The sequence below is a fragment of the Salmo salar genome, chromosome ssa09, assembly GCF_905237065.1.
Source record: "Salmo salar chromosome ssa09, Ssal_v3.1, whole genome shotgun sequence".
Classification (NCBI taxonomy): Eukaryota; Metazoa; Chordata; class Actinopteri; order Salmoniformes; family Salmonidae; genus Salmo; species Salmo salar.
Genome location: NC_059450.1, coordinates 56,620,406 through 56,646,901, shown reverse-complemented (window position 1 = coordinate 56,646,901; position 26,496 = coordinate 56,620,406). Strand labels below are relative to the sequence as shown.

At 41.8% G+C, this 26,496-nt stretch overlaps 1 protein-coding gene across 5 annotated transcripts in view; it reads right to left on the bottom strand.

Annotated features, from left to right (window-relative positions):
• The window catches only part of LOC106611507 (protein diaphanous homolog 2), a 687,763-nt gene that overhangs the window by 160,348 nt on the left and 500,919 nt on the right, over positions 1-26,496 (bottom strand). For all 5 annotated transcript variants that reach the window (XM_014211777.2, XM_014211776.2, XM_014211774.2 and 2 more), the window contains one exon: positions 18,393-18,517. In XM_014211777.2, coding sequence (XP_014067252.1) covers positions 18,393-18,517 — 125 coding nt within the window. The remainder of the gene's footprint in view (positions 1-18,392; positions 18,518-26,496) is intronic.

Here is a 26,496-nt window from a genome sequence, read left to right as displayed (position 1 = left end):
ACATATACATATATATACTGCTCAAAAGAATAAAGGGAACACTTAAACAACACAATGTAACTCCAAGTCAATCACACTTCTGTGAAATCAAACTGTCCACTTAGGAAGCAACACTGATTGACAACACATTTCACATGCCGTTGTGCAAATGGAATAGACAACAAGTGGAAAGTATAGGCAATTAGCAAGACACCCCCAATAAAGGAGTGGTTCTGCAGGTGGTGACCACAGACCACTTCTCAGTTCCTATGCTTCCTGGCTGATGTTTTGGTCACTTTTGAATGCTGGCGGTGCTTTCACTCTAGTGGTAGCATGAGACGGAGTCTACAACCCACACAAGTGGCTCAGGTAGTGCAGCTCATCCAGGATGGCACATCAATGCGAGCTGTGGCAAGAAGGTTTGCTGTGTCTGTCAGCGTAGTGTCCAGAGCATGGAGGCGCTACCAGGAGACAGGCCAGTACACCAGGAGACGTGGAGGAGGCCATAGGAGGGCAACAACCCAGCAGCAGGACCGCTACCTCCGCCTTTGTGCAAGGAGGAGCAGAAGGAGCACTGCCAGAGCCCTGCAAAATGACCTCCAGCAGGCCACAAAAGTGCATGTGTCTGCTCAAACGGTCAGAAACAGACTCCATGAGGGTGGTATGAGGGCCCGACGTCCACAGGTGGGGGTTGTGCTTACAGCCCAACACCGTGCAGGACGTTTGGCATTTGCCAGAGAACACCAAGATTGGCAAATTCGCCACTGGCGCCCTGTGCTCTTCACAGATGAAAGCAGGTTCACACTGAGCACATGTGACAGACGTGACAGAGTCTGGAGACGCCGTGGAGAACGTTCTGCTGCCTGCAACATCCTCCAGCATGACCGGTTTGGCGGTGGGTCAGTCATGGTGTGGGGTGGCATTTCTTTGGGGGGCCGCACAGCCCTCCATGTGCTCGCCAGAGGTAGCCTGACTACCATTAGCTACCGAGATGAGCTCCTCAGACCCCTTGTGAGACCATATGCTGGTGCGGTTGGCCCTGGGTTCCTCCTAATGCAAGACCTCATGTGGCTGGAGTGTGTCAGCAGTTCCTGCAAGAGGAAGGCATTGATGCTATGGACTGGCCCGCCCGTTCCCCAGACCTGAATCCAATTGAGCACATCTGGGACATCATGTCTCGCTCCATCCACCAACGCCACGTTGCACCACAGACTGTCCAGGAGTTGGCGGATGCTTTAGTCCAGGTCTGGGAGGAGATCCCTCAGGAGACCATCCGCCACCTCATCAGGAGCATGCCCAGGCGTTGTAGGGAGGTCATACAGGCACGCGGAGGCCACACACACTACTGAGCCTCATTTTGACTTGTTTTAAGGACATTACATCAAAGTTGGATCAGCCTGTAGTGTGGTTTTCCACTTTAATTTTGAGTGTGACTCCAAATCCAGACCTCCATGGGTTGATAAATTGGATTTCCATTGATTATTTTTGTGTGATTTTGTTGTCAGCACATTCAACTTGTAACGATTGCAGTAGTGGGTGTGGAGTCAGGCGCAGGAAACAGGAGTAGTTGCTAACGGGCTTTTAATGAATTGCACCGTAAAAGAAAAGTACACCCACGAAAACACAACTGGGTGTGATCCAACAACACGTACCACTGCGTGAACAACAGTCGACAACAGAAAGTAAGCCCGCACACAGAACAGGTGGGGAAACGGGCTTAAATACTCAACTAAACACTAATCATACACAGGTGCAAACAATCAAGACAAAACCAACAGAAAAGGGAAAAAGGGATTGGTGGCAGCTAGTAGGCCGGTGACGACGACCGCCGAGCGCCACCCGAACAGGGAGAGGAGTCACCCTCGGCAGGAGTCGTGACACAACTATGTAAAGAAAAAAGTATTTAATACGATTATTTCATTCATTCAGATCTAGGATGTGTTATTTTAGTGTTCCCTTTACTTTCTTGAGCAGTGTATATATATATATATATATGTCCATATATATATGGACATCCCTTCAAATTAGTGGACTTGGCAATTTCAGCCACAACCCGTTGCTGACAGGTGAATAAAATCAAGCACACAGCCATGCAATCTCCATAGACAAACATTGGCAGCAGAATGGCTTTACTGAAGAGCTCAGTGACTTTCAAATCCACACCGTCATAGAATGCCACCTTTCCAACAAGTCAGTTCAGTCAAATTTCTTCCCTGCTAGAGCTTCCCCAGTCAACTGTAAGTGATGTTATTGCGAAGTGGAAACGTCTAGGAGCAACAACGACTCAGCCGCAAAGTGGTAGGCGGCACAAGCTCACAGAACAGGACCGCCGAGTGCTGAAGCGTGTAGCTACAACCCGTTGCTGACAGGTGAATAAAATCAAGCACACAGCCATGCAATCTCCATAGACAAACATTGGCAGCAGAATGGCTTTACTGAAGAGCTCAGTGACTTTCAAATCCACACCGTCATAGAATGCCACCTTTCCAACAAGTCAGTTCAGTCAAATTTCTTCCCTGCTAGAGCTTCCCCAGTCAACTGTAAGTGATGTTATTGCAAAGTGGAAACGTCTAGGAGCAACAACGACTCAGCCGCAAAGTGGTAGGCGGCACAAGCTCACAGAACAGGACCGCCGAGTGCTGAAGCGTGTAGCGAGTAAAAATCGTCTGTCTTCGGTTGCAACTCTCAATACCGAGTTCCAAACTGCCTCTGGAAGCAACGTCAGCACAAGAACTGTTAGTCGGGAGCTCATGAAATGGGTTTCCATGGCCGAGCAGCCACACATAAGCCTAAAATCACCATGCACAATGCCAAGCGTTGGCTGGAGTGATGAAAAGCTCCCTGCCATTGGACTCTGGAGCAGTGGAAATGCGTTCACTGGAGTGACGAATCACGCTTCACCATCTGGCAGTCCAAAGGACGAATCTGGGTTTGGCGGATGCCAGTAGAACCCTACCTGCCCCAATGCATGGTGTCAACTGTAAAGTTTTGTGGAGGAGGAATAACGGTCTGGATCTGTTTTCATGGTTCAGACTAGGCCCCTTAGTTCCAGTGAAGAGAAATCTTATCGCTACAGCATACATTCTAGACGGTTCTGTGGCAACAGTTTGGGGAAGGCCCTTTCCTGTTTCCTGTTGCCCCAGTGCACAAAGCAAGGTCCATACAAAAATGGTTTGTCGAGATCGGTGTGGAAGAACTTGACTGGCTTGCACAGAGCCCTGACCTAAACCCCATCTAACACCTTTGGGATGAATTAGAATGCTTTCTGCGAGCCATGCCTAATTGCCCCACATCAGTGCACGACCTCATTAATACTCTTGTGTCTGAATGGATGAACAAAGTCCCCGCAGCAATGTTCCAACATCTTGTGGAAAGCTTTCCCAGAAGAGTGGGCTGTTATAGCAGCAAATGGGGGACCAACTCCATATTAATGCCCATGATTTTGGAATGAGATGTTCGATGAGCAGGTGTCCACATACTTTTGGCAATGTAGTGTATGTGAGGAAATGTTTGGGCATTCATTTGATTTACATTTTACAGCAGGCTTTCATCTGGGCAGCTCCAGCTAATGATATACATGGCTTTTTCATCAAGGAGCTCATCCCAGTGGTTTAGGGCCTGCCCAGTGGTTCTTATTTGCAATAAAGCACAATAAATGGTGAATATATCGCTGTCTGCAGTGGAATAAATGTCCAGCCATTCCCTCTCACCCACCGGCATTAAGTACACTTCCACTTCCCATTTTACAAATAACCTGTGCATCAGCAGTGCTTATCGTCATTTCCGGGAGTGAGTTGTAACAATGCATAATGACATGTTAAAGTTACACTGCAATTCAACGTGCCATTTATTTATAGTTGGTTTCCTGAGACGCAATCCCAACCGTTAAACCAAACATATGTCTCCAATTCTCAACTGATGAGGTGTCGTGCTGAAATAAACAGTAAACCACAACGTCTCACTTCAAGAAGACAAACCCGCCAATCGCAGTTTTCCCTCACCATTTGCATTTGATAGAATAAATTGCAGACAATGGTTCCAATTCAACAGAGAGGGGGTACGGGATTTCATTAAAACATCAAATGAAAGTGAAATCATGAGGCATGACGGTGGGAAGGCTGAGAGCAAAAGAGAGAGAGAGAGTTAGAGAGAGAGAGCGAGACAAGTCTGTGTCTCTACAGTAGGATTAGCGCTGCAGCAACAAGTGCTGAGGGGCTTTGCATCAAACCCAGGAGCCCATGACAAATGAGTCTGACTGTGTTCTGTCTATTACCCAGCACTAAACCTGGCCCTTTTGGGGGGGGGTAATGAGGTGCATATTGGAGCCGCCTGGATCCGAAAGGGAGTCACAAGTTACTGTAGAAGTAGGGAGTAGGAGGAGGAATCAACTGTGTGGAGGCAAGCCAAACTCTATTCATGGGTTGCATGTTACGCACAATATTCTTTTGAGTGTTTGTTTTGGACTGATGCATTCTACTGAATACATACATCCTCATTGGGCGCTGATGAAGATTTGGTCTAAAGTGCATTACAGTGGCTTGGAAATACAATGACATTAAAAAGGAGGCAAATAATTAGTAGGAAAACCTTTTGTCATCAGATTGACTTTAGATTCAGTATAAAGTTAGCTATCTACCTAAGATTGAGGGGAGGCAGTCGAATTTCAGCTAGTTTATTTTTGACAAACTTTGCCAGCTAATAACAACATTGCCATATGTCTAAAGTAAATTTGATGACATGATAATGGAAGAAAAGTTGTTTCCTACTAAACATTTGACTACTTTAGCAATGTCATCCTATTTACAGGTAGTATAGTCTAACAGTTGTTAGCCTTCGTCCAGAATGACTTTGCTTATCACCCCTTTAGGGCACCACTATGATGCCACCGATAGAGGGCTGCTTGAGAACGTTCATAACAATGGCATGACACAACCGAGTGACGGATGTGCAACCTACATGAATAGGCCCTATATAGAGTAGCCAATCTCACTAAGATAACTTTGTATATCCATGCAGTCCATCACCAAAAGCTACCTGTGTTGTGTACTTGGTATCAGGTAATCTGCAAATACAACTCTTGACCCTGTAGGTTAGCCATGCATTTCTAACCACTTTCTCCAGAGAGGTGCAAGGGCATCCAGTTGTTAATGTAAGGGCATCCTAGGACACGGTAGGGTCATTGGGGATGGGATACCTCTGGAGAAGCGCCAGGCTTGGAGGTCTATCCCTCCGAGGCCCCTGACTGGCAGGCAAGGCACTGAGGCTTGATAATGGGAACATGACAGGGGAGTCACCCAGGATGAAGTAGAGGTTAGACCTGGGCCAATCTACTGGAGCCTTACACCCCCTCCCCTGCCCCTTTTCCCTGGCTCTCCATCCACCCCCTGGGAGCCAGAAGGCCAGGCAGCCTGTCAGCTAACTCTACTGGCTAATGGACCTGCCACATCAGCCCTGGTGTCACAGCCTAACAAGAGACTGATTGGAGAATTTCTGGGGAATTCACTCGCATAATGACACGGCACATTGAGACATTGAGACGTCCTAGCATCTGCGGCCGTATAGGCAGGCAGCAGCACTAACACGGAGACTCAACTAAGGAGTGACAAAATAGTTTTGGCTGTTGACAATAAACGAAACATGTGTCATCTCAGTGAGTCAGTTCGGTTGGAGTGGAATACACTGTGGAAGTGTGTGTCTTAGCTTGCGGGGGTTCAAAAGTGTATACAGTTCTGGCAAAAATGACTGGCTAGTTGACAACTTCACTCATCTACCTATGGAACCTAAGAAAATAACTTATTAGAAAAACAGTTCTTAGAAAAGTGTAGGAAGTATCAGTTTGATATCTTGCTCTTACATATATCTGAGTTGAACTTTCTGTAACGCTGAGATTAATTGCATTGATCATGACAATGAAACAGTGACATTGTTTTAGGGGTCTGGGCAGTATGATAGCTACAAGTGCATTTGTGATTCGTGTAGAATTAATGTCCAGATGTCAATTAAACCAATTCAATGTTTGGCTGAGTTCAGCTCCCACTAAACCCTTCCCACCACTTAAACAATCAATACGCCATTACCTTCATCATCATTGGGTATTGAAGTTGTGTTGAATACCATCCTAATCACTACAATACAAATACAGCCGTCGTCTCACCAAAGCATGGGTGTTTGTTGTTGGGTGGCATTATCAATCAAATTGAGATTTGAAGAGGCAGTCATCGAGCTTCCCTCCCCTCATTCAGATACGCATCCTCCATCAGGCCACATATCAAGGCAATCAAAGATAATTAGAATATTAGCTCTATGCAAAATGCTATCACACAAAACACACGGCTTTGAATGCCATTTCCCATTAAACACGGATCTGGTGGAAGACCGCAACATAATTACACACGCAAGCTTTTCCCTTTTGTGTTTTCCTGCCCCCGCCCTCTTTATAACTATCATCATTAGAATGTCAATTATTATTGTCATTTTTGGCAGATGTTGTTAATTCCGATCGACACCTATTAAAATTGGTTCATTAAAATCTTATGGTCTCCTGTGACACCCAGTGAATGAAACGTGTCTATTGTTTTGGCAAGCTGGCTGTCTCTATAGCTTCTATTTTCTATATACATCCATGTTGAGACAATACAAAGTTAGGACAGTACCAGAAACTGGGATAGCCACCAAGGGGTAACGAGATACGGTCACAAATGCACCACTCAGGGAAATAAACAGTTATTTTTATTCCTCTCCTATATTTATTTACTAGGTTTACGTTTGTTAATGTCTGCTTAATTAAAAAGCTCCTGGGCTTATCTGTGCTGCCAATATGAATTATTTAGCCACAAAATGTACAATGAATTTCATTAAAAAAGGAGGGCGCTTTCAAAAAGAGCGCATTGGTGAGGTAAACATTGTACTGTTAACCTGGTTTACTACTATGAGGAAGTACAAACGTAAACAAATTAGACGGATTATAACGGGTGAAGTAATGAAACATATCAGATCTACAGTAATTATCATTCATAATGGCGAAGGTATATTTGTCGAGTTTCCATCTCGACAGTGTAGCTAAATCTTTACAGGTGGTTTACCTATGCGTGTGGTAATTAAATACCAGTCATCCTTTGTTTAGGAATTAGTAAGAATCTTTCAGTTTTCTTATCCTGTTCTCAGTTAAGCAATACCACTTTTAAGTTATAAAGGGGGATGTCGCTAGCAGAGGTACATTAGTTAAACTGTAAGTGTCAAAAGTCAACACAGGAAATACAGAATGAGCGCTCATATTGGCTACTCTGAAATACCACAAGACTAGTCATTTGGCATGACCTCCAAAATACAAACACATAGCTTCCTTTGAAGTATCAAACTGATGGATCGGTTTACAACAGAAGGTGCTACCTGCATAAATGTAATAAGGGTAGTATTACAGTGTAGTGTGTGTGTATGTGCATGTGTGAGTGTGTGCGTGTGCTTGTGTGTGAGGGATGAGTCTGTCTGGGTGTAATTAAAATACTGACCTTTATTGTATGCCCCACCACCACCAAAATTGGGAAATTATACAGTTAATACTTATAACATTTTGTTTAAATGCACACAACGGCAAAAATCCACTTTTTTGTTGTTGAAAGACGATGCCTAGAGCTTACCCATGATGTTGCACAACGATTTACAAACAATACCCCATAATTAAAAACTGAAAATAGATTTTTATACATTTTTGTACATTTTTGCAAATGTATTGAAAATGAAATATAGACATATCTCATTTAAATAAGTATTCACACCCCTGAATCAATACTTTGCAAAAGCACCTTTGAGTAAGTTGAGTAATAGCTTTGCACACTTGGATTGTGTAACATTTGCCCAATATTATTTTCAAAATTATTCAAGCTCTGTCATATTGGTTGTTGATCATTGCTAGACAACCATTTTCAGGTCTTGCAATACATGTCTCAACTAGATTTAAGTAAAAATTGTAACTAGGCCACTCAGGCACATTCACTGTCTTCTTGGTAAGCAACTCCAGTGTATATTTTGCACTGAGTTTTAGGTTATTGTTCTGCTGAAAGGTGAATTCATCTTCAAGTGTCTGGTTGAAAGCAGACTGAACCAGGTTTTGCTCTATGATTTTGCCTGTGCTTAGCTCCATTCCATAATTTTTTATCCTGAAAAACTCCCCAGTCCTTAATGATTACAAGCATACCCATACAATGATGCAGCCACCACTATGCTTGAAAATATGGAGAGTGGTACTCAGTAATGTGTTGTACTGGATTTTCCCCAAACATAACACTTTGTATTGAAGACAAAAAGTGAATTGCTTTGCCACATTTTTTGGAATGTATAACTTTAGTAGTGGCAGTTAGTGCCTTTTTTTAATGAACATGGCCTTATTTCTATTACAGCATATTGAATGACAGTGTCACGCCCTAACCATAGAGAGCCCTCTGGGTTCTCTATGGTGTATCGGTCAGAGCGTGACTAGGGGGGTTTCTAGCGTTTCTATTTCTATGTTTGTATTTGTATGGTTCTCAATTAGAGGCAGCTGTTTATCGTTGTCTCCACTTGGGGATCATACTTAAGTTGCCCAGTGTTCCCACCTGTGTTGTGGGATATTGTTTTCAGTTAGTGCCATTGTGCGCGCTGTACTTGACAGTCGTTTAGTCTTTGTTGTTTTTTTGTTAAGTTTCACTTTGTATTAAAATATGTGTAATTCAACTCACACTGCGCCTTGGTCTGCTCCTTTCGACGATCGTGACAGACAGTCATTCATATTCCATTCACCCAGCTCAATGTAACATCAATAGGTTTAGGCTACTACAAGATACTTCAATTTTCCCTGTACCCATCATAAAGTTCTTATAACCAAGCCTATAAATTACACTTTACAACGTATGTGCACAGGTCAACATAATTTTGAGTGATCAAGGTGATAGACAGTGACACACTTAATACCACGTTGCACACTCTTGTCTGCATCTAGCTGATATAGGGCGTAATAATTAGTCCAACAGTGGCAAAGAAGAGCTTCCATTGGACAATTTCAGGAACAGTTGAAGTACACCTTAGCCAAACACATTTAAACTCTGTTTTCACAATTCCTGACATTTAATCCTAGTAAAAATTAATTGTATTAGGTCAGTTAGGATCAACACTTTATTTTAAGAAACTGAAATGCCAGAATAATAGTAGAGAGAATGATTTATTTCAGATTTGATTTCTTTCATCACATCCCAGTGGGTCAGAAGTTTACATACACTCAATTAGTATTTAGTAGCATTGCCTTTAAATTGATTAACTTGGGTCAAATGTTTCGGGTAGCCTTCCACAAGCTTCCCACAATAAGGTGGGTGAATTTTGGCCCATTCCTCCTGACAGACCTGGTGTAACTGAGTCAGGTTTGTAGGCCTCCTTGCTCGCACAAGCTTTTTCAGTTCTGCCCACACATTTTCTATAGGATTGAGGTCAGGGCTTTGTGATGGCCACTCCAATACCTTGACTTTGTTGTCCTTAAGCCATTTTGCCACAACTTTGGAAGTATGCTTGGGGTCATTGTCCACTTGGAAGACCCATTTGGGACCAAGCTTCAACTTCCTGACTGATGTCTAGAGATGTGGCTTCAATAAATCCACATAATTTTCTACCATCATGATGCCATCTATTTTGTGAAGTGCGCCAGTCCCTCCTGCAGCAAAGTACCCCCAAAACATGATGCTGCCATCCCCGTGCTTCACGGTTGGGATGGTGTTCTTCGGCTTGCAAGCCTCCCCCTTTTTCCTCCAAACACAACAATGGTCATTATGACCAAACAGTTCTATTTTTGTTTCATCATACCAGGGGACATTTTAACAAAAAGTATGATCTTTGTCCCCATGTGCAGTTGCAAACCTTAGTCTGGCTTCCTTGATGAGCGGCCTTTCAGGTTATGTCGATATATAGGACTGTCACGTTCTGACCTGTAAAGGTGTTATTTGTTAGTGTTTAGTATGGTCAGGACATGGCAGGGGGTATTTTGTTTATATGTTTCGGGGATTGTTAGTCTATGTGTATAGACAAGGGGTGTTTGATTAGAGTGGTCTAGAGTTTTGGTATATGTTCAATGTTAGGGCTTTTTCTATGTTTATTCTAGTCACTCTGTTTCTATGTGCAGTTTTGTTCTTGACCTTCAATTGGAAGCAGCGGCTCCTCGTTGCTTCTGATTGAAGGTCCTTTAATTAGGGGTTTGTTTGTATTGTGGATTGTGGGTAGCTGTATTCTGTTTTGTGCTTATCACCTGACAGAACTGTTAGTGTCGTTTCCGTTAATTGTATACATGTTTCATTTGTTTCTCCTTCTTCAATATCAAAAAAAGAAGATGAGTATACACTTCCCTGTTGCATCTTGGTCCTCCACACACGTTACAAGGACTCGTTTTACTGTGGATATAGATACTTTTGTACCTGTTTCCTCCAGCATCTTCACAAGGTCCTTTGCTGTTGTTCTGGGATTGATTTTCACTTTTCTCAACAAAGTACGTTCATCTCTAGGAGACAGAATGCATCTCCTTCCTGAGCGGTATGACAGCTGGGTGGTCCCATGGTGTTTATACTTGCGTGCTATTGTTTGTACAGATGAACGTGGTACCTTAAGGCGTTTGGAAATTGCTCCCAAGGATGAACCAGACTTGTGGAGGTCCACAATTTTGTTCTGAGGTCTTGGCTGATTTCTTTTGATTTTTCCCATGATGTCAAGCAAAGAGGCACTGAGTTTGAAAGGTAGGCCTTTAAATACATCCACAGGTACACCTCAAATGGACTCAAATGATGTCAATTAACTTATCAGAAGCTTCTAAAGCAACGACATCATTTTCTGGAATTTTCCAAGCTGTTTAAAGGCACAGTCAACTTAGTGTATGTAAACTTCTGACCCACTGGAATTGTGATTAAGTGAAATAATCTGTCTGTAAACAATTGTTGGAAAAGTTACTTGTGTCATGCACAAAGTAGATGTCTTAACCGACTTGCAAAAAACTATAGTTTGTTAACAAGAAATTTGTGGAGTGGTTAAAAACTAGATTTAATGACTCCGGCCTAAGGGTATGTAAGCTTCCGACTTCAACTGTATGTTTATCCCTGTTTCGTTCCGTTTGCTTCCGTTTAAGAAATATGAATACACCCCTGATCACACCCAAACACAGTTCACTTTCATAGCAGCCACATACAAGACGCTTGTTGTATATATAATTATTTCTTGCATCTATCTACGTGCTCTCCTCCTCTCATCTTTTCCCTTAGCTTGTGGACTTCAGTGTACAAAACTTCCTCTGTCTGTGATGAGGCAAAAAAACATTTCCATACCAAACCTTCATATCATGACCTCTAACCGCTACACACAACCTACATCATTGTCACGTCACAGTCAACATAGCTACTAGAACTAACGTGTTAGTAGACCCGCTACAGTCATGCAATAGAGTGTACAGTCGCCAGCAAGCAGTTTAGCAGTTACACCGGTGATCACAATGGCAATAAATTAATAAAACCAAAAGCTTACCTTGACTTGGAAGAGTTCCAGTGTTGGATAGCCATAGTCAGCTAGCTAACATAGCATCCCTCTCTGTTTGAGCCAAGAGTTTGATTAGGCTACACTAGCTAGATGCATTCGATGCTAGCTAAATAAGTGAAAGTGAAAAGGATATATACTATGAAATCTCTCTCTCTTTTCTCCTTAATTTTGTAAGATATTCACTTATGCAAAACTGTTCAACTATTGTCTCTCTTTGAGTCAACTACTCACCACATGTTATGCACTGCAATGATAGCTAACTGTAGCTAGCTATGGATGGGGGTGAGAACAATGAGCCTCCTAAGTTTTGTATTGAAGTCAATGTACCCAGAAGAGGACAGAAGCTAGCTGTCCTCTGGCTACACCATGGTGCTACCCTACAGAGTGCTGCTGAGGCTACTGTAGACCTTCATTGCAAAACAGTGTGATTTAATCAATTATTTGGTGACATGTGGATATATTTAGAATAGTTGTAGCTATTTTTATGAAAATTCATTGTGGATGATGGTCTTCCCCTTCCTCTCTGAGGAGCCTCCACTGTACTTTAGTGCCTTGTTGCAAACATGATGCATGTGTTGTATTCTGAACAGGCTTCCTTCTTTCACTCTGTTAATTACGCTAGTATTGTGGAGTAACTACAATGTTGTTGATCCATCCTCAGTTTTCTCCTATCATAGCCATTAAATTTTGTAACTGGTTTCCATCCTCTCTGGCAACTGAGTTAGGAAGGACGCCTGTTTCTTTGTAGTGACTGGGTGTATTGATACACCATCCAAAGTGTAATTAATAACTTCACCATGCTCAAATGTATATTCAATGTCTGCTTTTTTACCCACCCTAAACCCTAACCCTTACCCTTACCTTAACCATTTTACATTTCAACTTCAACGGGGTAGGGACATCCCAAGGATCCCGGATAGCACCATCTTTGAGGACATGTATTTCCATCATTAGAGTGGTCACTTGACTATCTTGTCAATATAATTGACAATATTTGCCTAAGCATGATAGGATGTTAATTGCTTAATTAACTGAGGAACCACACCTGTGTGTAAGCACCTGCTTTCAATATACAGTACTTATTATCCCTCATTTACTCAATTGTTTCCATTATTTTGACAGTTACCTGTATATGGTTGTTGGTACAGTGGTTGCTCCACTAAAAGTTTGCAATTATGCTGCGGCAATTAGAGGTAATTTGTAGTTTAGTACGGTACCCTGCGTCACCACTTCATTGCTGCAGACCAGCACAAGGGGGAGTTAGAGCACTGATTATGCTTTTGGTTCCTACTGTGTCTCTAGCTGACAATGAATGGGCAACATAAACCTAAATAGAAACTGATAATTGTGTACGAATTCAGTATACTTACTAAAAGTGTTGTTACACTAAGGTTTTTATTATTTTATTTTGTTAGGATTATTTTGCTCTTACTGTAGTACTCTAGTCCACTCTCGACTGGTCACATTGTACTGGTCACATTGTACAGCACCTAAGTGGTTCAACGGTCTAAGACACTGCATTGCAGTGCAAGATGTGTTCATACTGATGCTGGTTCAATACTTGTGCCGGCCTTGACTGGGAGACAAATGAGATGACTGTAGGTTTTTGGTTTCTCTCTCTCTAAAAACATAAATAAATAATTGTAAATAGCAAATTGGCTTTATTTACAAATTAGTAACAATGTCTCACCCCATGTTCAAGAATGGCCTTTTTCTCACTCATTTTACGTATTTGAAAATGAAATCGTCTCGAAAATATTGTTATTTTTTAAACAAAGCAATTAGTATTATTATTAATTTAGAATTATATAAAAGCCCCTTGGATATTCTCACATATATAGTATTAACCCTGTTATTAGCAGGACAATATATATTGGTCATATTGGTCATGGCTTCCGAGTTCTCCATCTGTATCCACTGAAAGCACACAAGGTTCAAGGCACGAGGACAGGATGGGCCGCAACACTTTAAGGTGCATTGCACTAATAATGGCGCTGACTAGGGAAACGTTCCCGCTGTTCTTAGTGCCAGTCTGCACGTTCAAACTAAAACAATGTCACTAATAAAGGCATCTTTATGCTTTCGTTAATAAAATAATGACAACAATACTCTTTCAAAATGCCAATATTTATTTAGTTATGGGTCCATAACAAATTACTATGGGAATAAATATCACTGAATTACAGAAATATTGGACAGAAATATTGGCTTTTGGTTTTAATTTAGAAACCTCCAATCCTCTATATGTAATTATTGGTGGAGAGTCACGTTATATTTCTTGATATACTGTAGGCCTACCGTAAGCGACATGAGTCTCACTAGTGTTGAGTAATGTGCTGTTAAAAGTGGTGTCGGTCTTATTTATTTAAAGAGCATATTGAAGTTAGAAGCAATAGGATTTGAAGCAATAGCCTACAACTATTTTAGCACCGTTCCGCACTGCTGTAAGACAAGCATGGGGACTGGTCTTGATAAATCAATGAGATTTCTACTTTCACTGAATCTCTGTTTGGGTATTGGTTAGACTACAATTAGGGTGTAGAAGTGTTAAGCTCTTAGTGTAACCTTTATTTAACTAGGCCAGTCAGTTAAGAACAAATTCTTATTTACAATGACAGCATACTCCTTTCCCATCGGGGAATTGAACCCCGTTCTCCCGTGTGCCCGCACAACAAAGGAATTCTTTAGCTAAATAGCCACGTGCTGTAGCCTACTCCCAACCATCACGTTGTACAGCGCCATATTTTCCGTTCCATCCTAACGGAAACCCAGAAGGTTTTTTGTTTTTCTTGGAATAGAAACACCATAATATTAATCAAATTAATTAAGCAACATTTCTTAAAATCAGTCCCATATACTATATCTTACAAAAAAAGGTTTTACATTTACCACTATTGAAGGCTATCAAATGCTTCTCAAAGATGCCCTCTGATGGTCAAACTAATGTCTTCCCTGTGGCTCAGTTGGTAGAGCATGGTGTTTGCAACACCAGAGTTGTGGGTTCGATTCCCACGGGGGGCCAGTACAAAAGGAAAAAAAAGATGCATGAAATGAAATGTATGCATTCACTACTGTAAGTCGCTCTGGATAAGAGCGTCTGCTAAAATGCAAATGTAGCACTAACTAGCATTAATGGTACCTGTGGTTGGCACTTAAATTACGTGCCATAGAATTCTGCGACGCTGCAACTTTTAAAGGAGAAATCAATGTACAATAAGGGTTTGGAACATTGGGTGAGTGGCAATCCATTAATTAATTTCCTGTCCTTTTGTCTTTATACTGTTCCAAGACAACAAGTATGTATGGCAATGCAATTAATCTGTTTGTATGTTCTGCTATTTTAATTAATTTAATTAAACACATTATACAATGTATTGTACCTGGGAGGAGTTACCTCAGATAAGAAGTGATACTTTTAGCTGTAGACTTATTTCAATACGCCACACAGCGAATGTAGTGAGCTATAGCCCCACGTGACCAAAGCACAGCTACAGGTCTTAATGTGTCAGGGGGGGTTCAAAATTACACAAGCTGAATTCGACTTCTCAGGTCCCTCGGGAGCTGAAAGGTTAAGCTAAATATCATCTGGCTGAACTATGGCGTTGAGTACCTCAGGGGCCAACCATCCATCAATGCTCAGTCCTGCTTCTCATTGCCACGGCGACCCACCACACTCCCATTAGCAGCCCAGCATGTTATCCACAGTCCCTATAGTCTGTCCCTCCCTCAGAGTCCTACTCTTTCATATCCACCAGTTATAGATCTGTAAAGGGGGGGGGCTGGGATCAACAAAGCCACTCAAGCCTCTCCAGTGAATTAGTAGCCCCCAGGGGCAAATGCCTCAATTCCCAGCCTTTGTGGGCTACCATTAAATCTGATAGATAGATATCACTAAACTGCTGAACAAACACCCCATTCAGTATTTTGCATACATTACGGTAGTGGAGGGAGAAAAATAAATCAGGAAAGCTAAATGAAATACCTCCGCTGGGCTGTATGTGAGGCCAGAAAGTACTAGGAATGGGTTCAGGCTGTCATATTCAGTTGATAACGACTGTAGATATGAACTGGTAAATGCAGCCGCTTGAAATCTGTGAATTAAAGTATATGAGGTATTCACCATTTGCTGGTGTGGATATTCTAATTAAACTCAAGCTGAGTTCTAACTCATAATCTCTAAGCCAGTTGAATTAATTAGAAACATTTAACAGATTCATATTCATTATAAAAACAATAATAACCTCAAGAGGTTAATTAAAGTTGTGCTGCTTTGATACATTTATTGTTACATTTTAAAACCTCAATTGGCAACTGCTGCAAGTCTTAGAAAAAAGGCCAAAGGGACACATGCACACACGCACACAACACACAAATGCGTGCACACACACACATGCACACACGCAGACAAAATCAACCATACACACTTCCTCATTTATCACTGCTCTACAGTCAAGATGATATAAGCAACTTTTTCAGGGTTGCTCAGCCATCAAATGCATGACCTTTTCTGCTTTTGTTGTTGTTGTTTCATCTGTCATGTTTCAAGGCATCAGCGGCCTTCTTTAATCCCAGTAAGAAGTTTAAAAAAGGTATGTTGGCGTTTGACTTGGCTGGCTTATCTTTACAGAAACCGCAAACATGTGGCTAGGAATTTCACAACTGTCAGTTTCACACACCCTACAATGTGTTACATGGATTATGGTTATCTAAGCCAAAGTCAAAATAAAATATAACACATAAATTCTGGGAAAATCAAGCATTGTCTTTCCATCTCTTTATCTCACACATATGGTTTCACTTCCCTCTTTTACCTAGGGGCATAACTGTAGATCTGATATCTTAGCAACCATTTTTTTTAAACACAATGTTCTGCATGTGAAAACCTTTCACAACACTATTGTTTATGTTCACTTCAATGTTCAAGGAGAAAAGAAGAAGATAGTAGGATGATTCAAATCGAAACCGATTTTCATCCTTTTTGACAGTTCAACAACATGAATTGTAAGGAAAAAACTGAAGGGGCGTGAAACATTCAACACACCTGGAGAAGTGTGTTCAGGATCCTACAGTACAAAGTAATGCACCTCCGATCACACATCTATTATTTAGAAACCTTGCGAATTACCCTTGATGCCTAATCATGTGAAGTGATTTGAGTTTAGTTGTGGATGAGCAATGTTATTTTGACTAGCAGATGAACTTTATCACTTCACTACCTGAAAAAAGGTCACATGCAGGTCAAACTCTAGGGGTGAAAGAGAGAGGTGTTTGCTAACAGGGAGAGACAGAGAGCAGAAGGGAGGACTGATACACACTGATATGCTCTCCTCCTTGCCATTTGAGTTACCTCGACTCCCAACATCGATTGTGGGTGACACAAAGGAAAAAGCAAAACAGCTTTCTGGCTTTCTTTATCAAGGATAACAATGCCTACTCTGTCATGCGCAAAGGCGTGAGCGTAGCTTGGTTACAATCCCCTGTCATTCACCCTCAATCTGGCTGAACACAGAGAAAGAGGGTAGGTGGGAACGCTACAAAATGGAGCTAAGAAAACAAAACATTTTCAATATTTCCTCTATAGCTATTTTCACAATGAGGCAGTCACTAAAACGTGTTCGGCAAATGTAACTGAGGCTCCATTTTGGTTCTGATGCCAGATCAGGTGAGGAAGGAGGTGGGAGGAAGTGGGGAGTTTCTAGGCAGCTTCTCTCCCTCTCTCTCTCTCTCTCTCTCTCTCTCTCTCTCTGGGGACACGATCCAGACAGTGAGGGAGAGCACTGCTGCAGTATATCTGCAGTTCTCCATTTCATCTCACTCATGCTCACATTCTACAAGAAGCCCCGGAATCGATACTGACATCAGGGGCCTTGAGCTGCCTTTCCTGCCTGTTTGGTTCAGAGCTGCAAGGGAGGTCTTAGCCGGAGCCTCAGTTTTTTAATTACACTGATTTTTTTGACTGGGAGCAGATTGCTAATGCATGAGTTGGCTATTACTTTTATGCCATCCAAAGTGCAAAGCAAGCTTGAATAAATCTCCACTTTGACTACACTAAGAAAGAACTCAAATTAAGGTTAAACACCATCATAAGTGTGAGCATTGAACATATGGAATGCCTCCTGAATTGATGAATTACCCTTGAATTGATGATTCTTGCGCTCCCTTAATAAATGTGGTAACTCACATCGAGAGACAGAGGATACAGGAATTCCGGCTGTTTTACTCTAGATATCGATAGGAGGTATCATAGCCCCAATGAGACCCTATATTGGGTGTATAAGTGCCATATATCTAGACAAACCTATTCTGCCGAGGCGCCTTCCTCCTTAAAATGGACACTGAGAAGTGCTCAGGCATCACTAATTTGATTTGAGAGCCGAACCGCTTGAGTTTAAGTGAAAGCACTCTGTTATCGAAAATAGAAAAGGGCCATGAGAGGTGATAGCCCACAGAAGGTCTGTGTGGAGAGGGCTGTGGCCGGTCGGGAGATGAAATCAGGAGGTGGCAATAAGTCAGCGTGGGGGAACGATCCCCCATTAGAGTCCCGGAGGGTAGGCAGTGGTGGAGTGGTGGTAAAAATAGCTCCAGGCCTGAACTCTCTCTGGGGAGTGTTGGGGAGAGGAGGAGGAGGAGATCTGATAAACATCTCACTAGTGGCAAGGCAGCCATATCCATTCCTTTAAGCCCCTGGGTACCACTAGTCACACGTACGGCCCTTAACTACTCTTTCCTGCCAGGGAGAACACAAGCACAGCACAGTCTCTCTGGTGGCCAATTCACCGGCGCCCAATGGCCAAGCCATGTCTAGCATGGCTTTCTACTTCAGCAACAGTTGCAGATAAGACAAGTATAGGAATCAATGGAATACATGAAAAGGATATGGACAATTTTTCCACAAACTTATCTTTTTTGTCGTCTGTCTTGGGGAAATTCTCAATGTCATTTTCTAGCCTCTGGATGTGTCGCTCCATGGAGCTCAGACTGCTTTTCAAGATTTCGGCAGAAACTGGGGAAAGATGGAGAAAAGACATATATCATTAATATACTGTAATATATAAGTTCAATACATGGCAGATTAACTGAATATCTATAAATATGAATATGTCTTTGATGTAAATTGTTCCAATCAGCGTTGTTTGCTGAGGTTAGGCTGAGTTTGTTCACTCCAAAATCTGTCTCAGCACAACATTCTGTGTGGCCTGAAAAGCGAGTGTGCGTGCGTCAGTGTGTGCCCGGTAGAGTGGCTCGAGCTCATTAATCAGTCTGTAATCACTGTTTACAGAGTTCCTCTGGACTGCTCACTCTCACTATTCAGATCAACCCTTTCAAGTGAGGACTTCAAAGACTTGTGAATGACTTAGGGGATAATACAGGACAGGAGAGTAGTTACCGGTGCCTTGTATAGGCTTTAGTGTTATTAATTAGGGATGCAAATTTCAGTCAATTTTGCTCCCGACTAACCGACCCTCATTAACCGGTCAACAAACGGTTCAATTTTTTTCAAACAGTAACATGACATGACAATCAAAAAATAGTATGCACGCATTCAAGGAACGGACATTGTTCATTAAGAGCTTAATGGAAACATGCAACAATAGCAAACCCATCGTCTTACAGTCAAAAGGCTGTAGCCTATTATTTAACATGTAACTCCTGTAATGAAGCAGCTAATAAAACGTCATTTTCAAACATTTGCCAAAATGGAATTCGTGGGAAAACGCAGTTCTAAACAGTGCACCAAATGTGAGCGGTTCCATATATGACAGAGATGAAACTTGGATGGAAATCTAATAACAACAACTAGGATGGGTTGCTGATATGAATAGGATTGTGCCTTTGGCTTCTGGACAACGAAAGAAAGTTAATATGATAATCAATAGAACAGGAGCGAAAACGCTGGTTAACAATGGCTTGAGGGAGTCTTTATAAAACAACTGTGGCTGACAGCGCCAGGCTATCAATTACGAGTTGAGATCGAGAAATAAAAATAATAGCTTGCTTTGATCGTGGCCATCAAAACAGTTTTAAGCATGCATTTGCTTTTAGAATTGTTATTTGTTGCGCAATGACTGGGCTTACAAAAGCACATATTTCACTCTAGTAACAGCTTTTTTTAAGAACCTGCTCTTGCGCTGTCTGACAGGAAATAGGCTATCCCGCTCTTCAAACTGGGCTCTGTATGCCAATTTAATTACACAAAATGATGGAAATTAACCTACAGACTGATAAGCATGACTGGTCAAATGTATTTTCGGTGGCTAACCAATTTACGGTTAACATCCCTATTATTAATACACAGACACTTCCGACTATGACTACACGGTGTGTGAATTGGTCGCAGGCAAATATATGGGTCAATGCTGTTTTGCCTGTGTCTGCGTCATAGAGTGGACACCAACAGGTTACAGTGGAAACGTTTACAGACTATTTAAAAGACATATTTTTTAATTTTACTTGTCTTTATCAAGAGTCCTCCACTAGACTGAAAATATTAATTAAATAATAGATACAGATAGTTAAACAATAAGACTTCTATGGCGTTACAATGGAATGGATTGGGCTGTGGGCTGTGGTAAGCCTCAGAGTGCAAATGGAAAATAAGATCAAAGTCTAGGATGTTAAAAGTATCCTCCTTAATAAAAGTGCTTCCATCTTGACTAGTTCAAAGCTTTCCCATGCTATTTAGATGAACCTTCACATGAAAATGTCAAATCAATCCTCAGTGTTTAATTGAACTTGCCTATCTTTACTCAAATATTCTATAACAAAACCCTGCTTCAAAGCATGTCTCCACAATGCACCTGTCTTGCAATGTCCGTGCGCCACATGTGGTATTCAATTGCTTTTTGAGCCTACCATGTCTAGCCTATATGATGACCTTGTCTTTTGTGAAATAAAAATCATGTCTCTCATTGCATCTTCTACAGGTATTGCAGCGAGTCATAAATGATGTCAGGACTCACCACTATGCTTGCCACAAGGCCCATCGCCCTTTATGTTTCCCAACCCATCGAATGAGCTGTGCAGAAGCTATTAAGAAAGGGGGTATTCGCATTGACACCAGGGAAGCCTATTATTTCTTTACAGCCATTCTACAGCTCCCACCTGGTTTTATTTGTATTTTCTAACAACCCCACTGCCCAGTGAGTGCGAAGATGAAGCACTTACAGTACACAGATACATACACAGTTACAACGGGGCCACAAATCAATCTAGCGACGGTAGCAACGATGCAGAGGATGAGCGAGGGTGAGGTCATTAGTGGGATGCTTGGAGGGATCTGGTGACTGGGGATATAGTGTCCCCCCACCATTCAAGGCCCACAAAGCCAAGGGTTATGTCTTACTCCTGGGGACACTAGGGGATGGGGGGGGCGGCATGCCCGCAGTCAACACAGCACCACAGCCCCACTCCAGCACTGATAGGGCATTAGAGAGCAACCAAACTGTTGTTAGTGTGATCTGAGCCAGCACTGATAGCAGGGGGAAATGAAGAGCTAGAGAGGTGGGCACAAAGACAGGCAGAGATGGATAGATTAGATACACACAGATGCATCATACCTGGGAACCATTCATCATTTGCCAACGAAACTCAGGGAACTCAGGTAAACTCAGAGGGGTCTGTGTCTGAATGACAGCAGTACGGGCTTGGCTAATAACAGAGTCGAGGTAGCTGATCTTTACTGGCTTCAGTAGCCATCACACTGAGACACAGGGGGTTAGCTAACTGAGATTCTCCAGAAGACTAATTTACAGCACTATGATGAAACCTAACTGTAAAATGTCAACGAACTGGAGAAAGCATACCCTGCAAACAATAATGAGTCGTTAGGACGTCCCTGGGACTTCACGAAATGGTTGCCTAAAGTCGTCAGGACGTTGTGTCATGGTCTCCTGGACATTTTGTCAAGTTCCTGGTTGGCCCTGGGGATGTCCCTAAGGATATTTTTTAGGATGTTGTCTCATTGTCCCCTGGAGGTTTTGTCAAGTTTCCGGTTTGTCATGAGGACGTCAACTGATGGTCGCAAAGAAACGTCCCCCCCCACAAATGATTTTAATATTTTACCCAGGGTACGCACACCTCAGTTTCATTACACATCATCCTTTTTTAATGTTGCCAAGGCCATCAAGGCCCTAAATGGTGAACCACTGATCCAGTCATAACTCTTTGTGTTTTGGAAATGCTAGGGACAACCAGACACATAAACAATGCTTTTAACATACACATTGTGTATGTTTACTCATACAGTAATTATTATTATGTCCTCCCCTGGGATTTGAACTCAAAATCTCTTGGTTCACATCATTCTAATCTTATTGCTACGCCACCATGTCTGTGTCAATGACTAATTTCACTTGTAGGCCTATTCCTACACTTTGCACAAAGTAAATCTCAGCTCTGTTAAAAATACACGGAAGAAAAACAAATATATTTATCATAGTGATTCAGGGGTAACATTAAACAGAATAATATGCCCCACCAACATTAAACAACTATACTGAAAACCCAAACCAAATTTCTTTAATAAGTTAATGAAATCAATAACAAAATAGTCTGATTAACTGATGACTAAAATAGCAGTGCGGATGGCATTCTTTTGCTAAGTGCAGAGATGTGTCATAGATAATGAATATGTAGACAGCCTATAGGGAGGAGGTCAGAGACTTGTCAGTGTGGTGCCAGGACAACAACCTCTCCCTCAATGTGAGCAAGATAAAGGAGATAATCATGGACTATAGGAAAAGGAAGACCGAACAGGCATTAACATCGACAGGGCTGAAGTGTAGTGGGCCAAGATTTTTAAGTTCCTTGGTGTCCACCAACGAAGTGTCACGGTCCAAACACACCAGGACACTTGTGAAGAGGGCACGGCAACACCTGTTCCCCCTCAGGGTTAGGGTTAGGGTTAGGGACTGAAAATATTTGGCATGGGTCCCCAGATCCTCATAAAGTTCTACAGATGCACCATCGAGAGCATCCAGACTGGTTACATCACCACCTGGTTTGGAAACTGCTTGGCATCTGACCGTAAGGCGCTACAGAGGGTAGTGTGTATGGCCCAGTACATCATTGGGGCCAAGCTTCCTGACATCCAGGACCTCTATACCAGGCTGTGTCAGAGGAAGGCCCAAAAAATGGTCAAAGACTCCAGTCACCCAGGTCATAGACTGTTCTCTCTGCTACCGCACGGCAAGCGGTAGCAGAGCGCCAAGTCTAGGACCAAAAGGCTCCTGAACAGCTTCTATCCCCAAGCCATAAGACTGCTGAACAATTAATCAAATGGACACCAAGACTATTTTTACACTGCTGCTACTCGCTGTTTATTATCGATGCATAGTCACTTTACAAATTAACTCGACCGACCTGTACCCCCACACATAGACTCATTTGGGACTTCTCCTTAGATGGGGGGCTGGTTTTGTGGCTGTTGTACTTCCTGAGCCAACGCTCACAGCGAGTAAAAATAGGTCCCCACATGTCAGATATACGCAATACCAACACAGGCTCTCCTCAGGGATGTGTTTTGTCCCCACTCCTGTACATCTTGTACACAAATAGTTGTACTAGTTCCCATACTGACAGACACCTCGTTAAGTTCGCTGATGACACTGCCTTCATCAGCCTGTTGCATGATGATGAGGAACATCATAGCCCGGTCCTAGATGACTTTGTAGATTGGTGTGAGGAATCACACTTGGTCCTCAATACCAACAAGACCAAAGAGATGTGCATAGACTTTGGGAAGCGTACAACACCTACCTCCGCAACATCTATCAGAGGTCAGAAAATAGAAATAGTAGAGGAATACAAATATCTGGGTGTCCGTTTGGACAATAAGCTTCAGTGGAGTAAATGTACAGACCTGATCTACAAAAAGAGCCAACAGAGACTGTACTTTCTCAAAAAGCTGGGATCTTTTAATGTAGACTGTACTATACTGACTCTGTTTTACAAATCTTTTATTGAGAGTATTTTAACTTTTTGTATTGTTTGTTGGTTTGGCAATGCCTCTGTCAGCCAGAGAAATATGTTGAGAAGGATTATTACCACAGCAAGCAAGCTACTTGGAGTCAAACAGTCAGGCCTGGATGAGATCTTTAAGGTTAGGGCCCTCCGCAAGGCTCACAAAATCATTTTAGACCCAATCCACCCCCTGTACCTGGACTTTGAACTACTCTCATCTGGGCGTAGGTATAGGGCACACCTCAGCAGGAAAAACAGAACTAGACAATAATTTGTGCCAGGTGTGATATCCCTCCTAAATAGCTCGGGCTAATGTACCTATCGACTCCATAAGGCCGGCAGGCTAGTCTTTAAAAAAAGTTGTATTTCTTTATTTATTATTATATATTTTTTATTGGTATGTAACTGTTATGAAAGTTGCATTGTCAATTTTGTTTTGTATTTAAACACCACTTTAAATGTGTACATGACACTGCAACAAAACTTCCCCATGGGAACAATAAAGTCAGTAAGTACCGGTACCCCCTGCATATAGCCCCATTATTGTTATGTCACTTTCTTCTGTTACATTTTGATTATTATATTTATTTTTTCACTTTATTTTATTTAGTAAATATATTCTTAACTCTATTTCTTCAACGGCATTGTTGGCTAAGGGCTTGTAAGTAAGAATTTCATGGTATTTCAAAGGTCCTACCTGTTGTATTCGGCGCATGTGACAAATAACATTTGATTTGATTTGATCATGTCAAATATAATCATATTGTCATTGATTAAAGACTTTTACACTATTTTAACTGAACAACTTACCTAAAAAAAAAAAACATACCATTATATGACTTTACTTATAATGGTTTGGGACACCTGTGCCCATCAGCTGACAAAAACCTCCAAGGGACCATGACACAACATCCCAAGAAAGATCAGGGGACCTTCAGGGGACCATGACACAATGTCCCAAGAACATCCTAAAAACGTCCCCGGTCAAACCGGGAACTATAAAAAGGCATCCCATAGAACATTCCCTTGGGACCATCATGCGCAGTCTTAAGAACTAGTAAAATGACCGGGAACTAAACAAAACCTCCAGGGGACTACGACACAACGTCCCAAGAACAATCAGGGGACCATGACACAACGTCCCAAGAGCGCAATCCTAAGGACTAGTAAAATGAAAGTCCTGAGAATGTCCTAAGAAATGGTCCTCTGTGACGTCCCAGGAACATACAGGAAACTAGACAAAGGTCCTACCAAGAACAGCAGTGGGATAATGTCGCGCCCAAACCCTTAAGGGACCTAATTGGCACGTCGCCAAATGTCCTCAGGACGTCCCCTGTTTGTTGGGATATTACATTTTTTTATGTAGTGAGAACACTTGGAAGCATGCAATGTTGGAAAGTAATCTTTCGACATGGTGAATCTTTCTTAAATTTAGTTTTATAACTGACTAAAACAAGCAGACAACTAAAGAATTGCATTTTAAAAAATTGCTGTGAGCCAACTGGGTAACTAATGTAACAACGATTTCTTTCCCCACAAGCGGGCGGGGCCGCAACGTTCAATTAAATACCGACTGGGACTTACTGTGCATTATAATTATAATAATAATAATGATAATAATAAGGAAATAATGCACACTCTAGAATGCCCTCCAAGGCAATCAGAAACCAGTATTCAACAATGCCATGGTATAAAGTAATGTATTGTTTCTTAACAAGCCAATCAATAGTCTACTAAAACCAACATTTATAATTCAGCACATTAAAATGATGCATTGGAAGCCTATAATTTAACATTTTGGATGAGAGTTAGGGAATGGGCCAAGAAAGTAACATTTTCTAATTAAGCAGTGTTAATGAGTGTTTTCAGGGTAAACTTTATCACAGCTTCAGAAGCAAAATCAGATTGCTTGTCACTATGCAAAGTGCAATATAAACAACAAAGGCCTCCCAAAAAATATGGAAATTTCTCTTTTGAAGTCACTTTAAAAGGAAGGGCCTGTTATGGGTCAGTTCGTGCTTTTTAGAAAATAAATCTACATAAGTCTACCATTCCTCTCTGTTTAATATAAGGCACTGCAGGAAGCATGTTCAGCACGAAGTAGGGATCCTTTTGGGATATCATTAGTAAAATTAACACCAAAATAATACTGTTTTCAGGGACAACTTTCAACAAACCACTGGTATCTACAGAATGCACATTTCCTATGGACAAGGAGAGGGAGAAAAAACACAAGCACTATGCCTATGTATACTTCACATAGAAAGCATTTCTGGCTGGTGAATTATCCTAATGACTGCTGTCAGCAAGACCTGCTAGTGTCTTTTAGAAAACGTACATTGAATATATCCGTCTCTGTGTTTCTAAGCTGGATGAGCGCACAATTTGTTTCTAGGTAACCTCTTACACATGCAAAACCATGTCAATTATTCTTTCAGTAATCTACACTTTAGTCTGCAGCCATGCTACAGTCATTGCTGTCAAGCTATTTCTGGGTGTAAGAAATTTATTTGTACATGCTTAATGTGAAGAAAGTGAGTGTGACTGGGAGAGAGACAGACACAGAGAGAGAGCGAAAGAGAACAATAAATAACAACCAAGAGAGAGAGGAAGCCCCTTTACAATAAGTTACACAATAAGACAAACTCCTCCGTAGTAAACACCTTTCAGATTTACAGCATCGTTACCGTGGTATTGCCCTATGCTATCGGCCCTCTGAGGACTAGTCACTTCCATATGGGAAGGACAGACAATAAGGACAGACAATTTCATTACGCTCTGTCCTACTTAATACAATAATAAACTGCCGGGGGAAAAAACCCTGCTAGTCATAGAAACGAGACAATGTGCAACACAAAATACCAAATCATCTGTTCTAATGTGAAGATGTCAACATTATATGTAGTCATTTGTTAAAAGAGACCATTTTCAATTGGGATTTATGGAGGAAGAACACCGATATTTCACCCTCTGCTCTTGCGCTGCGTCAAAGGTTACAAAGAAAAGGGCGATTTATTATAA